General features: G+C 43.4%; 1 protein-coding gene and 1 long non-coding RNA gene across 3 annotated transcripts in view; both read left to right on the forward strand.

Moving 5' to 3' along the window:
• Window positions 1–8139, forward strand: part of LOC137425043 (uncharacterized) — a 33487-nt gene extending 25348 nt beyond the window's left edge. For both annotated transcript variants that reach the window (XM_078769096.1, XM_078769097.1), the window contains exons 10-11: window positions 4381–4473; window positions 5470–8139. In XM_078769096.1, coding sequence (XP_078625222.1) covers window positions 4381–4473; window positions 5470–5568 — 192 coding nt within the window. In that variant the 3' untranslated portion in view covers window positions 5569–8139. The remainder of the gene's footprint in view (window positions 1–4380; window positions 4474–5469) is intronic.
• Window positions 8140–12448: 4309 nt separating this feature from the next.
• Window positions 12449–15222, forward strand: LOC144889146 (uncharacterized). Its single transcript, XR_013621616.1, has 3 exons — window positions 12449–13627; window positions 14581–14673; window positions 14986–15222. It is a non-coding gene; the product is annotated as an uncharacterized LOC144889146 (long non-coding RNA).
• The last annotated feature ends 554 nt before the right edge of the window (window positions 15223–15776 follow it).

The following is a 15776-nucleotide window of genomic DNA, read 5'->3' on the forward strand; positions in this document are numbered from 1 at the left end:
CCCTGTCCTGTACCCGATGCTCCCCCTCTCTCTTCATTAACGGTATGGACCTCAAACATCCGGGGCCTTCGCTCAAACCTGACTGATCTCTCCATACAGGTTGCTTCTGACAATCCAGACTTGATCTGCTTAACAGAGACTTTCCTCCTTCAAGATGTCTCTGATTCCTTAATATCTCTTCCTGGTTACTCCCTCCTCCGGTATGATAGACCTGAGCCTCGGCCTGGTGGTGGGGTGGCTATCTTTATCAAAAACTCTCTTCCTCACTCTCCTTGCACTGCCCTCTCTCCTCCTCACCCCCAGGAGTACCTCTGGCTACGGCTTCCTCTCCGCTCCCACCTTTTGTTCATATGTGTTCTGTACCATCCCCCAAACAGTGATGACTCCATCTACATTTCACTGTCTGACAACATGGACCAACTTCTATCCACTCATCCCAACTCTCTCTTCCTCATATGTGGTGACTTCAATTGTCATCATGCCACCTGGTTGGGTGTGGGTTCCTCTCTCACCAGTCTAGGCCCCTCAGCAAAGGACTTCTGTGACTCACTGGGATTGACACAATCTGTCAATTTCCCGACCCGGATCTCAGCCAATGGAGTATCTTCTCTTCTAGACTTGGTTATGACTAACTTCCCTGCTAATGTCTGCTGCTCTTCTTCTGCTCCAATCGGTTCTTCTGATCATGTGCTTGTCAAAGTGGACATCTCTCTGGCCATTCTCAGAGAGCCTCCTCAGCGTCGACGAGTCTGGCATTTCACTCAGGCCAACTGGGACGGTCTTCAAGCAGCCATCAATCGTCTGGATTGGTCTCCCATCTCCACTGCCTCTGACATCAATTCTTCCTGGGAATTCTTCCAGGGCAAACTGATCTCTCTCATGCACAGATTTATCCCATCTCGCCTTCAGTTGTCTTACCCTTCCTCCCGTCCATGGTACACTGAATCTTGTGGTGAGGCAGTTGCCCTGAAACAACTTGCCTTTGCCTCTTGGAAGGCTAATCCAACTGAAGGAAATCTCAGTTCCTTCCACCAAGCTCGGAACAAGTGTGTGTCTACCCTCAGGAGTGCCAGGAAGCACTATCTCTCCTCACTCAAGAATGAACTCTCAAACCTGTCTCCTTCCTCCAAATCCTGGTGGCGTCTGGTCAAATCCGTTTCTGGTGTTTGTTCCCCCTCCATCCCCTCCCTTACCTCAAATGGCCACACAGTTGACATCGCACGTGACAAAGCCGAATGCCTCAACTCTGTGTTTGCCTCAAAATCCTTAGTCCCAAACCCAACTCTCTCTGTTCCCACCTTTCCCAGTCGAACCAAACTGCTCCTGGACTCTGTGACCTTCTCTCCTGACAAGGTGGAGGAGTTTTTGTCAAACCTCGACTCTGATTCTGCAACTGGACCAGATGGCATCAGCCCACGGGTCCTAAAATCCTGCTCTGCCACTCTATCTCACCCTCTCTCTGTTCTTTTCACCCTATCTTTTGCTCAAGGTCATCTGCCAGCATCCTGGAAATCAGCAAACATTACCGCTTTACACAAAAAAGGTGCAAAAACAGATCCTTGCAACTACAGACCAATCAGCCTGCTCCCAATTATCAGCAAAGTCATGGAATCCATCATTGCTTCGGATATGAAATCTTTCCTCTTCTCCAATGGCTTGATCTCTGATCATCAATTTGGTTTCAGACCAGGTCACTCTACTCTGGACATGCTGCTTCTGCTGTCTCAACAATGGATGGAGGTCCTCAATGCCAAACAGGAAATCAGAGCTGTCTCCCTTGACATATCACGTGCCTTCGATACGGTCTGGCACCCAGCTCTGCTCACCAAACTCTCCTCCTATGGTATCCATGGAAATCTCCATGCATGGCTTGCGGACTTCCTCTCTGGTCGTAGTCAACGTGTGGCCCTGAATGGATTTCTCTCATCTCCCCTTCCCGTTCAGGCTGGAGTTCCCCAAGGCAGTGTGCTGGGCCCTGTGCTTTTTCTGGTCTTTGTCAATGATCTCTCCGACTCTCTGGAAAATCCTCTGTATCTCTTTGCTGATGACTCCACTCTCTGCCGCTCCATTCCTCTTCCCTCAGATCGGCAGTCTGCAGCCTCCTCACTCTCTGAAGACCTGGACAAAATCACAGACTGGTCAAACATGTGGAACATGTCTTTCAATCCTGACAAATCTCACACTCTTACTATGTCTCTCCGAAAAGATCGACTGGACAACCCTCCCATCTACTTTCTCAACAATCCTCTCCAAGAAGTTCTGTCGCTCAAGCTTTTGGGTCTCACCATCTGCCATGATCTTTCTTGGGAAAACCACATTTCCAAGCTGGCCTCCAAAGCCAGTCGCCGACTGGGCATCCTCCGTCGTGCGAAGTCCTTCCTAGGCACACCTGAGCTCCTCACCACACACAAGGCTTTCATCCGCAGCTCAATGGAATACTGTTCTCCCCTATGGGCCGGTGCTCCTGCCTCACACCTGGCTCGGCTTCACGCTGTTGAATCCAAAGCTTTCAGAATCATTGGAATCTCCCGCGATGAAGCTATCTCTGAGGGCCTTTCACTCACTCACCGCAGGCAGGTAGGTGGTCTTTCTGTCTTCTACCGACTCCTCTCCGGCCTTGCTCCCCCAGCTCTCTCTGTGCTCTGTCCCCCAAATATTCCTACAGGTCGCACAAGATCTGCCAGCCACCCTCTGATGGTTAAACTGCCGAAATCTCGGCTCTCTGCTCACCTTCACTCTTTCATTCCTCTTTTCTCCCGCCTCTGGAACAAACTCCCACACTCACTTCAATCACACTCCTCCCTCCAGGTCTTCAAAACAGCTGTTCACCACCATCTCTTATCTTCCCCCATCCAAAACCTTGATCTTTTCTACCCCCACTAATTCACCCCAGATCCACCTTGTTTGAAATTCCAACTTCTTTCCTGGAAGTCTTGGCAGGGTCCATATGTTTTATACCTCTCCCACCTCCCCCCCCCCCTTCCCATGCCTTCCCCCCAAAGCCCTCTCCCTCCCACAGTTCTCTCGATGTCTCCATGTCTCTCAGTCCCTGCTCTCAAATGTTGTGTTTGTGTCCTTCCCCCTCTCTCCCCATCTTGTCTACCGCTCCCGACGTTACTTGTTTTGTGTGTCTGTTTGTCTTTCTGTGTGATTAATGTTCGCTCTTTCACGAGCCTCGATCTTGTATACAAAAAAAATAAAAAATAAAAAAATAATAATCTATCTATAATTCCAGTAATCTCTGTGTGTCTGTGTGTCTGTGTGTCTGTGTGTTTGTCTGTGACCGCTGTTTCTCGACAACTACCGGTCCGATATACTTGAAACTTGCCAGGTATATTGCTGGGGACCCGAGGATGTGCCTTTTCAAGGTTTTAAATTAATCGGAGAAGTACTTACCGAGCTATGTCCAAAAAACGCTTCAACCAATCAGAGAGCAGCGAGCTATCACGTGTGCCGAACGTGGCGATCAGACTCTATTTCACGTTGGCAAACTATGTTGCCGCTATGTTGGCGTTAAACTATGTTTTAAAACTAATGAAAACCATTTCATGTAAATAGAGGGGGGGGGGGGGGATTGTCACTGTACTCGCAAGCCGTTCGCCGTTCGCTTTGGCGTTGCGAATGGACCAAAACATTTCATGGACCAAACCATTTCAAGTAAAGCGTTCGCCGTTCGCTTTGGCGTTGCGAATGGACCAAAACATTTCATGAACCAAACCATTTCATGTAAAGCGTTCGCCGTTCGCTTTGGCGTTGCGAATGGACCAAAACATTTCATGGACCAAACCATTTCATGTAAATAGAGGGGGGGGGGGGATTGTCACCGTACTCGCACCCACGTACCCACGTACGGGCATTGCACCCACGTACAGGCATGCCCTAGTAATAATAATAATAATAATAACAGAATTATTTATTTCAAAGGATGAGTTGTTCATTTGTGAAGTAAATGTATCATGAAGTATTCCACGAAAGGATAAATTTCACGAACTGTTCTGCCAGAAAGTTGAAGTTCATCACTGGAGATCTTGGTGATAATCTTTCGATCCGAGACCCTACTCCTCCCTGAACCGGACTGTGATCAGCACTTGTACTCTTTTGGGTCGGACCTGCATTCTCAACCTGACAAATACATCACAGAAGGGATTATGAGTTTACCTTTCCTGGTGTTGTTGATACATCCTGCCAGTGCTCACGTGTGGACGATTCCAAAAGAATCCAACCACTCGTCCAATCCTACCAACAACACCAGGAATCTCATACCAAACGATTATCGATAAAATGTTCCTCTGAGTGACCCTTACCCTCAAATTTATCACCATTTCAGTGAAATATCTTTCACGAATCGTCACTTCTTCTTCTCTTGCATCCATCACACAGGAAGCTGTTCCATCTGTTCCTCAGAAGAATGAAGGAGTTTTCAGCTATTTGTACAAAGGAATTCAGAACATCGTTTCAACCTCCTTTCTGAAGGTATGATCGCACACGCACATCACTCCACAAACACACACACGATAATCCTGGAGGACATAAATGATACCACGACCAGTTGGTCATGCATGTCTGTCCATGATACCAGGGCAGACATGCACGACCAACAAAGGGGTCCACACTTTTCAACAGACGAGGGCAACCACATATGTAACCATGCTTCCACCCGCACAAATCTATGACTGTTGAGGAAACGAAACACTTTTCAGGCTCTCCAGTTTAAAGGAACCGGTGGGGTGCATTTGATCCGTTACTTCCTTGTTGCACCACCAATGGCCACTTAGATCCTGTGCGGTGGTCGTTGCATACTTGCTGAAAGTTTTCATTGTGCGCATTTGCGACCTGTGGATGTCACTGCGTTATGACGTAACACACCCAAACTTGGCGCCCGATCTCATGGTGGTGCAACAAACAATTAATCTCCTGCAGTAGAACCTTTGAGCAGCTCAATGTCTGACATTCCGCGTATGGGTGTTATGAGGACGTTTTTAGGCTAAGAACAGGATTATTTATTTCAGAGGATGAGTTGTTCATTTGTGAAGTAAATTTAAAATAAAGTGTTCCAGGAAAGGATAAATTTAGCGAACTGATCTGCCAGAAAGTTAAAGTTCATCAATGGACATCTTGGTGATATTCTTTCGATCCAACACCCTACTCCTCCCTGAATCAGACTGTGATCAGCACTTGCACCCTTTTGCGTCACACCTGCATTCTCAACCTGACAAATGCATCACAGAAGGGATTATGAGTTCACCTTTCCTGGTGTAGTTGATACATCCTGCCAGTCCTCATGTGTGGATGATTCCACTTGAATACCACTCGTCCGATCCTACCCAGAACACCAGGAATCTCATACCAAACGGTTATTGATAAAATGCTCCTCTGAGTGCCCCCTCACCCTCAACAACATTTATCACCATTTCAGTAAAATATCTTTCATTAATTCTCAATTCTTGTTCTCTTGTGTCCATCACACAGGAAACTGTTCCAGCTGTTCCTCAGAAGATTATATGGGATTTCAGGTATTTGTACAATGGAATTCATCACATCGTTCCAACCTCCTTTCTGAAGGTATGATCACACACACACATCATTCCAGAAACATGCACACTTTAATGCCACAGGATATAATTTATACCAGGACAGACACGCACACCCACCTGAGCATGTAGACACTTCATAAAAGGCCAGGACAACCACATATGCAACAACATGGCAACTCGCAGAATCACATATGTACTGTTGTGGCCAAAAATATTGGCACCCGTGCACTTCTTTCAAACAATGCACCATTTCTTTCAGAAAATTGTTGAAATTCAAAAAAAAATGGTTTCTACAAATGTACGTCTTTGGTTTGCAATGGAACAAAACAAAAAAAAGCTGAAGATATTCCTAAATCTTAGCTTATTCCACACAAAAATCCTAAAATGGCCTGGACAATATTATTGGCACGTTTTAGAAGTTGTTAGAAATATTTGGATTTCGAGCAGGTGATTCTCCTTTACTTTGGAATTGAACTCACCTTTGGTGAGTTGCAGGTGCCTGCAATGTAAGAATCATGCATTCAACCAGTTTGAATGGAGAAAAGAAAGAAAACCAGAGAATTGTCTGAGGAGGTCAGACACAATATTGTAGCCAAGCATGGACAATCTCAAGGCTACAAGTCCATCTCCAGAGACCTTGATGTTCCTGTGTCCACCGTACGCAATGTTATCAGGAAGTTTGAGGCCCATGGCACTGCAGCCAACCTCTCTGGACGTGGCCACAAGAGAAAACTTGATCGAAGATTACAGCGAACGATTGATCGAATTATGGAGAAAGCATCTCAATCAACTGCCAAACAGATTCAAGCTGACCTTCAGACACAGAGGATATAAATTTCAACACAGTGAGTCAATTAAATCACAACACAGTATGACAATTTCAACTCGCACCATCCGTCGCCAACTTAATGAAATGGGGTTCTATGGTCGGAGACCCTTGAGGACTTCACTGCTGAGAGAGAGACAGAAGAAAGCATGACTGGAGTTTGGCAAAACACACCTGAACAAGCCAAAATCCTTCTGGGTGAATGTCCTATGGACAGATGAGACCAAATAAGAGCTTTTTGGTAAAGCACGTCATCTCTATGTTTACAGAAAACAAAATGAAGCATTCAAATAAAGGAACACCTTCCCTACAGTCAAACATGGAGGAGGTTCAGTGATGTTTTGGGGTTGCTGTGCTGCCTCTGGCACTGGGTGACTTGAATGTGTGCATGGCATCATGAAATCAAGAGATTACCAAGGCATTTTGGAGCGCAATGTTCAACCCAGTGTCAGAAATCTGGGTCTCCGTCGAAGGTCATTGGTCTTCCAGCCGGACAATGACCCCAAACACACTTCAAAAAGCACCCTGGAATGGTTCAAGACAAAATGCTGGACAGTCCTGAAGTGGCCAGCAATGAGTCCAGATCTAAATCCCATTGAACACCTGTGGGGAGATCTGAAAACAGCAGTTGGGAGAAGGCACCTTTCAAATCTGGCAAAACCGGAGCAGTTTGCACAAGAAGAGTGGGTCAAACTGCCAGTAGCGAGGTGTAGAAACTCATTAATGGCTATAGGAAGCGCTTGACTGCAGTTATTTTGTCCAAAGGCTGTGCTACCAAATATTAAGGATAGGGTGTCAATAATTTTATCAACAGCATTTCTTTTTATTTTATGACTTCAAAGGATATATTAAGTTCTGAATGAAAAACAATGGTTCTGTAAAATTAACAGTGAAATAGAGAATTGTGGAGGCCAAATACTTTTGTCCATTTGAACTTAGTTTTTGAGAAAATTGTGAGTTATTTGAAAAAGGTGCGAGGGTGCCAAAATTTTTGGCTTCGGCTGTAACCTCACACCATCCAGAACATATCCCTGATTGTTGAGGGATCACTGATCATTTGTGGCCACTTTGGTGAAATATCTTTCGTTAATTCTCATTTCTTCTTCTCTTGTGTCCATCACACAGGAAACTGTTCCATCTGTTCCTCAGAAGATTATAGGGGTTTTCAGGTATTTGTACAATGGAATTCATAACATCGTTCCAACCTCCTTTCTGAAGGTATGATCACACACACATCATTCCAGAAACATGCACACTTTAATGCCACAGGATATAATTTATACCAGGACAGACATGCACACCCACCTGAGCATGTAGACACTTCATAAAAGGCCAGGACAACCACATACGCAACAACATAGCAACTCGCAGAATCACATATGTACTGTTGTGGCCAAAAATAATTGGCACCCTTGCACTGCTTTCAAACAATGCACCATTTCTTTCAGAAAATTGTTGAAATTAAAAAAAAATTGGTTTCCACAAATGTATGTCTTTGGTTTGCAGTGGAACAAAACAAAAAAAAGCTGAAGATATTCGGAAATCTTAGCTTATTCCACACAAAAATCCTAAAATGGCCTGGACAATATTTTTGGCACGTTTTAGAAGTTGTTAGAAATAATTGGATTTCAAGCAGGTGATTCTCCTTTACTTTGGAATTGAACTCACCTTTGGTGAGTTGCAGGTGCCTGCAATGTAAGAATCACGCATTCAACCAGTTTGAATGGAGAAAAGAAAGAAAACCAGAGAATTGTCTGAGGAGGTCAGACACAATATTGTAGCCAAGCATGGACAATCTCAAGGCTACAAGTCCATCTCCAGAGACCTTGATGTTCCTGTGTCCACCGTACGCAATGTTATCAGGAAGTTTGAGGCCCATGGCACTGCAGCCAACCTCTCTGGACGTGGCCACAAGAGAAAACTTGATCGAAGATTACAGCGAACGATTGATCGAATTATGGAGAAAGCATCTCAATCAACTGCCAAACAGATTCAAGCTGACCTTCAGACACAGAGGATATAAATTTCAACACAGTGAGTCAATTAAATCACAACACAGTACTACAATTTCAACTCGCACCATCCGTAGCCAACTTAATGAAATGGGGTTCTATGGTCGAAGACCCTTGAGGACTTCACTGCTGAGAGAGAGACAGAAGAAAGCATGACTGGAGTTTGGCAAAACACACCTGAACAAGCCAAAATCCTTCTGGGTGAATGTCCTATGGACAGATGAGACCAAATAAGAGCTTTTTCGTAAAGCACGTCATCTCTATGTTTACAGAAAACAAAATGAAGCATTCAAATAAAGGAACACCTTCCCTACAGTCAAACATGGAGGAGGTTCAGTGATGTTTTGGGGTTGCTGTGCTGCCTCTGGCACTGGGTGACTTGAATGTGTGCATGGCATCATGAAATCAAGAGATTACCAAGGCATTTTGGAGCGCAATGTTCAACCCAGTGTCAGAAATCTGGGTCTCCGTCGAAGGTCATTGGTCTTCCAGCAGGACAATGACCCCAAACACACTTCAAAAAGCACCCTGGAATGGTTCAAGACAAAATGCTGGACTGTTCTGCAGTGGCCAGCAATGAGTCCAGATCTAAATCCCATTGAACACTTGTGGGGAGATCTGAAAACAGCAGTTGGGAGAAGGCACCTTTCAAATCTGGCAAAACAGGAGCAGTTTGCACAAGAAGAGTGGGCCAAACTACCAGTAGAGAGGTGTAGGAAGCTCATTCATGGATATAGGAAGTGCTTGACTGCAGTTATTTTGTCCAAAGGCTGTGCTACCAAATATTAAGTAGAGGGTGTCAATAATTTTATCAACAGCATTTCTTTTTATTTTATGATTTCAAAGGATATATTAAGTTCTGAATGAAAAACAATGGTTCTGTAAAATTAACAGTGAAATAGAGAATTGTGGAGGCCAAATACTTTTGTCCATTTGAACTTAGTTTTTGAGAAAATTGTGAGTTATTTGAAAAAGGTGCGAGGGTGCCAAAATTTTTGGCTTCGGCTGTAACCTCACACCATCCAGAACATATCCCTGATTGTTGAGGGATCACTGATCATTTGTGGCCACTTTGGTGAAATATCTTTCGTTAATTCTCATTTCTTCTTCTCTTGTGTCCATCACACAGGAAACTGTTCCATCTGTTCCTCAGAAGATTATAGGGGTTTTCAGGTATTTGTACAATGGAATTCATCACATCGTTCCAACCTCCTTTCTGAAGGTATGATCACACACACATCACACACACATCATTCCAGAAACATGCACACTTTAATGCCACAGGATATAATTTATACCAGGACAGACACGCACACCCACCTGAGCATGTAGACACTTCATAAAAGGCCAGGACAACCACATATGCAACAACATAGCAACTCGCAGAATCACATATGTACTGTTGTGGCCAAAAATATTGGCACCCGTGCACTTCTTTCAAACAATGCACCATTTCTTTCAGAAAATTGTTGAAATTCAAAAAAAATTGGTTTCTACAAATGTACGTCTTTGGTTTGCAATGGAACAAAACAAAAAAAAGCTGAAGATATTCCTAAATCTTAGCTTATTCCACACAAAAATCCTAAAATGGCCTGGACAATATTATTGGCACGTTTTAGAAGTTGTTAGAAATATTTGGATTTCGAGCAGGTGATTCTCCTTTACTTTGGAATTGAACTCATCTTTGGTGAGTTGCAGGTGCCTGCAATGTAAGAATCATGCATTCAACCAGTTTGAATGGAGAAAAGAAAGAAAACCAGAGAATTGTCTGAGGAGGTCAGACACAATATTGTAGCCAAGCATGGACAATCTCAAGGCTACAAGTCCATCTCCAGAGACCTTGATGTTCCTGTGTCCACCGTACGCAATGTTATCAGGAAGTTTGAGGCCCATGGCACTGCAGCCAACCTCTCTGGACGTGGCCACAAGAGAAAACTTGATCGAAGATTACAGCGAACGATTGATCGAATTATGGAGAAAGCATCTCAATCAACTGCCAAACAGATTCAAGCTGACCTTCAGACACAGAGGATATAAATTTCAACACAGTGAGTCAATTAAATCACAACACAGCATGACAATTTCAACTCGCACCATCCGTCGCCAACTTAATGAAATGGGGTTCTATGGTCGGAGACCCTTGAGGACTTCACTGCTGAGAGAGAGACAGAAGAAAGCATGACTGGAGTTTGGCAAAACACACCTGAACAAGCCAAAATCCTTCTGGGTGAATGTCCTATGGACAGATGAGACCAAATAAGAGCTTTTTGGTAAAGCACGTCATCTCTATGTTTACAGAAAACAAAATGAAGCATTCAAATAAAGGAACACCTTCCCTACAGTCAAACATGGAGGAGGTTCAGTGATGTTTTGGGGTTGCTGTGCTGCCTCTGGCACTGGGTGACTTGAATGTGTGCATGGCATCATGAAATCAAGAGATTACCAAGGCATTTTGGAGCGCAATGTTCAACCCAGTGTCAGAAATCTGGGTCTCCGTCGAAGGTCATTGGTCTTCCAGCAGGACAATGACCCCAAACACACTTCAAAAAGCACCCTGGAATGGTTCAAGACAAAATGCTGAACAGTTCTGAAGTGGCCAGCAATGAGTCCAGATCTAAATCCCATTGAACACCTGTGGGGAGATCTGAAAACAGCAGTTGGGAGAAGGCACCTTTCAAATCTGGCAAAACCGGAGCAGTTTGCACAAGAAGAGTGGGTCAAACTGCCAGTAGCGAGGTGTAGAAACTCATTAATGGCTATAGGAAGCGCTTGACTGCAGTTATTTTGTCCAAAGGCTGTGCTACCAAATATTAAGGATAGGGTGTCAATAATTTTATCAACAGCATTTCTTTTTATTTTATGACTTCAAAGGATATATTAAGTTCTGAATGAAAAACAATGGTTCTGTAAAATTAACAGTGAAATAGAGAATTGTGGAGGCCAAATACTTTTGTCCATTTGAACTTAGTTTTTGAGAAAATTGTGAGTTATTTGAAAAAGGTGCGAGGGTGCCAAAATTTTTGGCTTCGGCTGTAACCTCACACCATCCAGAACATATCCCTGATTGTTGAGGGATCACTGATCATTTGTGGCCACTTTGGTGAAATATCTTTCGTTAATTCTCATTTCTTCTTCTCTTGTGTCCATCACACAGGAAACTGTTCCATCTGTTCCTCAGAAGATTATAGGGGTTTTCAGGTATTTGTACAATGGAATTCATAACATCGTTCCAACCTCCTTTCTGAAGGTATGATCACACACACATCATTCCAGAAACATGCACACTTTAATGCCACAGGATATAATTTATACCAGGACAGACATGCACACCCACCTGAGCATGTAGACACTTCATAAAAGGCCAGGACAACCACATACGCAACAACATAGCAACTCGCAGAATCACATATGTACTGTTGTGGCCAAAAATAATTGGCACCCTTGCACTGCTTTCAAACAATGCACCATTTCTTTCAGAAAATTGTTGAAATTAAAAAAAAATTGGTTTCCACAAATGTATGTCTTTGGTTTGCAGTGGAACAAAACAAAAAAAAGCTGAAGATATTCGGAAATCTTAGCTTATTCCACACAAAAATCCTAAAATGGCCTGGACAATATTTTTGGCACGTTTTAGAAGTTGTTAGAAATAATTGGATTTCAAGCAGGTGATTCTCCTTTACTTTGGAATTGAACTCACCTTTGGTGAGTTGCAGGTGCCTGCAATGTAAGAATCACGCATTCAACTAGTTTGAATGGAGAAAAGAAAGAAAACCAGAGAATTGTCTGAGGAGGTCAGACACAATATTGTAGCCAAGCATGGACAATCTCAAGGCTACAAGTCCATCTCCAGAGACCTTGATGTTCCTGTGTCCACCGTACGCAATGTTATCAGGAAGTTTGAGGCCCATGGCACTGCAGCCAACCTCTCTGGACGTGGCCACAAGAGAAAACTTGATCGAAGATTACAGCGAACGATTGATCGAATTATGGAGAAAGCATCTCAATCAACTGCCAAACAGATTCAAGCTGACCTTCAGACACAGAGGATATAAATTTCAACACAGTGAGTCAATTAAATCACAACACAGTACTACAATTTCAACTCGCACCATCCGTAGCCAACTTAATGAAATGGGGTTCTATGGTCGAAGACCCTTGAGGACTTCACTGCTGAGAGAGAGACAGAAGAAAGCATGACTGGAGTTTGGCAAAACACACCTGAACAAGCCAAAATCCTTCTGGGTGAATGTCCTATGGACAGATGAGACCAAATAAGAGCTTTTTCGTAAAGCACGTCATCTCTATGTTTACAGAAAACAAAATGAAGCATTCAAATAAAGGAACACCTTCCCTACAGTCAAACATGGAGGAGGTTCAGTGATGTTTTGGGGTTGCTGTGCTGCCTCTGGCACTGGGTGACTTGAATGTGTGCATGGCATCATGAAATCAAGAGATTACCAAGGCATTTTGGAGCGCAATGTTCAACCCAGTGTCAGAAATCTGGGTCTCCGTCGAAGGTCATTGGTCTTCCAGCAGGACAATGACCCCAAACACACTTCAAAAAGCACCCTGGAATGGTTCAAGACAAAATGCTGGACTGTTCTGCAGTGGCCAGCAATGAGTCCAGATCTAAATCCCATTGAACACTTGTGGGGAGATCTGAAAACAGCAGTTGGGAGAAGGCACCTTTCAAATCTGGCAAAACAGGAGCAGTTTGCACAAGAAGAGTGGGCCAAACTACCAGTAGAGAGGTGTAGGAAGCTCATTCATGGATATAGGAAGTGCTTGACTGCAGTTATTTTGTCCAAAGGCTGTGCTACCAAATATTAAGTAGAGGGTGTCAATAATTTTATCAACAGCATTTCTTTTTATTTTATGATTTCAAAGGATATATTAAGTTCTGAATGAAAAACAATGGTTTTGTAAAATTAACAGTGAAATAGAGGATTGTGGAGGCCAAATACTTTTGTCCATTTGAACTTAGTTTTCGAGAAAATTGTGAGTTCTTTGAAAAAAAGTGCAAGGGTGCCAATATTTTTGGCTTCGGCTGTAACCTCACACCATCCAGAACCTATCCCTGACTGTTGAGGGATCACTGATCATTTGTGGCCACTTTGGTGAAATATCTTTCGTTAATTCTCAATTATTGTTTTCTTCTGTCCATCACACAGAAGGTTGTGTCTGTGGAGCCCCAAGACATTTCCAGGTCTTTGTGTGAAACAATCTGTAACATCGTTCCGTCCTCCTTTCTGAAGGTATGTTCGCATATATGTCACTCCAGAAACACACGTTTTAATGCCGGGGAATATAACTTATACCAGGGCAGACATGCTCGTCCAACAAAGTGTTTCCACGCTTTCCAAAAGACGAGGGCAGCCACATATGTAACCATGCTTCCACCCGCACAAATCTATGACTGTTGAGGAAATGAAACACTTTCAGGCTTTTCAGTTTAAAGGAATCGGAGGGGCCGTTTGATCCGTTACTTCTTGACTGCGCCACCAATGGCCACTTCGATCTTGTGCGGTGTTCATTGCACACTTCCTAAAAGTTTTCACTGTGCGCATTTGTTACCTGTGGACATCACGGCGTTTTGATGTAACACACTTAAATTTGGCATTCTATTTATCTCAAGGTGGTTCAATAGTCAATAATTAATCTCCTGCGATTTGGGTGTTGCGAGGACTCCATCTCCATCCCGAGTTTGGGTGTTGTGAAGACGTTACTCGGCTAAGAACATATTTATATATCTCAGAGGATGAGTTGTTCATTTATGAAGTAAATTTACAATAAAATGTTCAAATAAAGGTTACATTTAGTGATCCGATCTGCCAGGAACTTAATTTTCACGAATTGAGATTTTGGTGATGATTTTTCGATCCAAAACCCCACTCCCTGAACCAGACTTATCAGCACTTGTAGCCTTTTGGGTCGGACCTGCATTCTCAACCTGACAAATGCATCACAGAAGGGATTATGAATTTACCTTTCCTGGTGTTGTTGATACATCCTGTCAGTGCTCACGTGTGGATGATTCCAATAAGCATATCACTCGTCCAATCCGACCCAGAACACCACTAATCTCATACCAAACGAATATCGACAAAATGCTCCTCTGAGTGCCCCCTCACCCTCAACACTGATCACGATTTCAGTGAAATATCTTTGATTAATTCTCAATTCTTCTTCTCTTGTGTCCATCACACAGGAAACTGTTCCATCTGTTCCTCGGAAGATTATAGGGGTTTTCAAGTATTTGTACAATGGAATTCATAACATCGTTCCGACCTCCTTTCTGAAGGTATGGTCACACACATCATTCCAGAAACACACACACTTTAATCCCAGAGGATATAAATACCACCATGACATACATGCAGAGCCAACTGAACATGTACACACTTCATAACAGGCCAGGACAACCACATACGCAGTGACATAGCCACTCGCAAAACCACATCTGTAACCACACACACCATGCAGAATATATCCCTGACTGTTGAGAGATAACTGATCATCTGTGGCCACTTTGTTGAAATATTTCATTAATTCTCAATTATTGTTTTCTTCTGTCCATCACACATTTTTTCATGTCCCTTTTCATGTCTCTCAGAAGTCCGAAGTTAACATCCTTCCGACCTCCTTTCTGAAGGTATGATCGCAAACACATCACTCAAACACACGCTTTAATCCCAGAGGGGACCTGACTTAACACACTCAAACATGGCGTCCTAGCTCAAGAGGGTTGAACGCACGGTTAGTTTCCTGCAGTAGAACCACCAAGCAACTCATGGGCCGAAATTACATGTGTGGGTTTTGCGAGATTGTGTGATGTCTAGAACAGGTTTACTTATTTCAGTGGATGAGTTGTTCATTTATGAAGTAAATTAAAATTAAAATGTTCCTCCAGAGGTTAAATTTAGCGATCTGATCTGCCCGAAATTTATGGAGATCTTGGTGATGATTATTAGATCCAAGACCAGACTTGTCACCGGGGTGGTCCCTCATCATCACTTGTACCATTTAGAGTCAAACCTGCATTCTCAACCTCTTATAACGAAACAGAAGTAAAGCAGCAGAGGTTGTGAGTGCAGAGGACAATGTAAAAGATACAGGTGATGTGATGAAGATGGCTAATGGACATCAAAAGGCAAATTCGGAAAAGTATCACCGCTCAAAAAGAGCTTGAGCGAATGTAGAAAAATAAATGTTTTCCCGGTGTTACCAGTGTTGCTTCGTTTGGGTTGAAGTCGTGTGAACGGAAATGGACAGTTTGTGTCAATCACTTTGACGAGTATGGGTTAGTTTGGGTTGAAATGACGATTACGAGTATTGGTTAGTTTGGGTTAAAATCACTTTGACAGGTGTTATTAATTATAATAACTAGAACTGCCACTTTGTAAC

This window comes from Myxine glutinosa, unplaced genomic scaffold (genome assembly GCF_964187855.1).
Source record: "Myxine glutinosa unplaced genomic scaffold, kmMyxGlut1.1 SCAFFOLD_1132, whole genome shotgun sequence".
NCBI classification, from domain to species: domain Eukaryota; kingdom Metazoa; phylum Chordata; class Myxini; order Myxiniformes; family Myxinidae; genus Myxine; species Myxine glutinosa.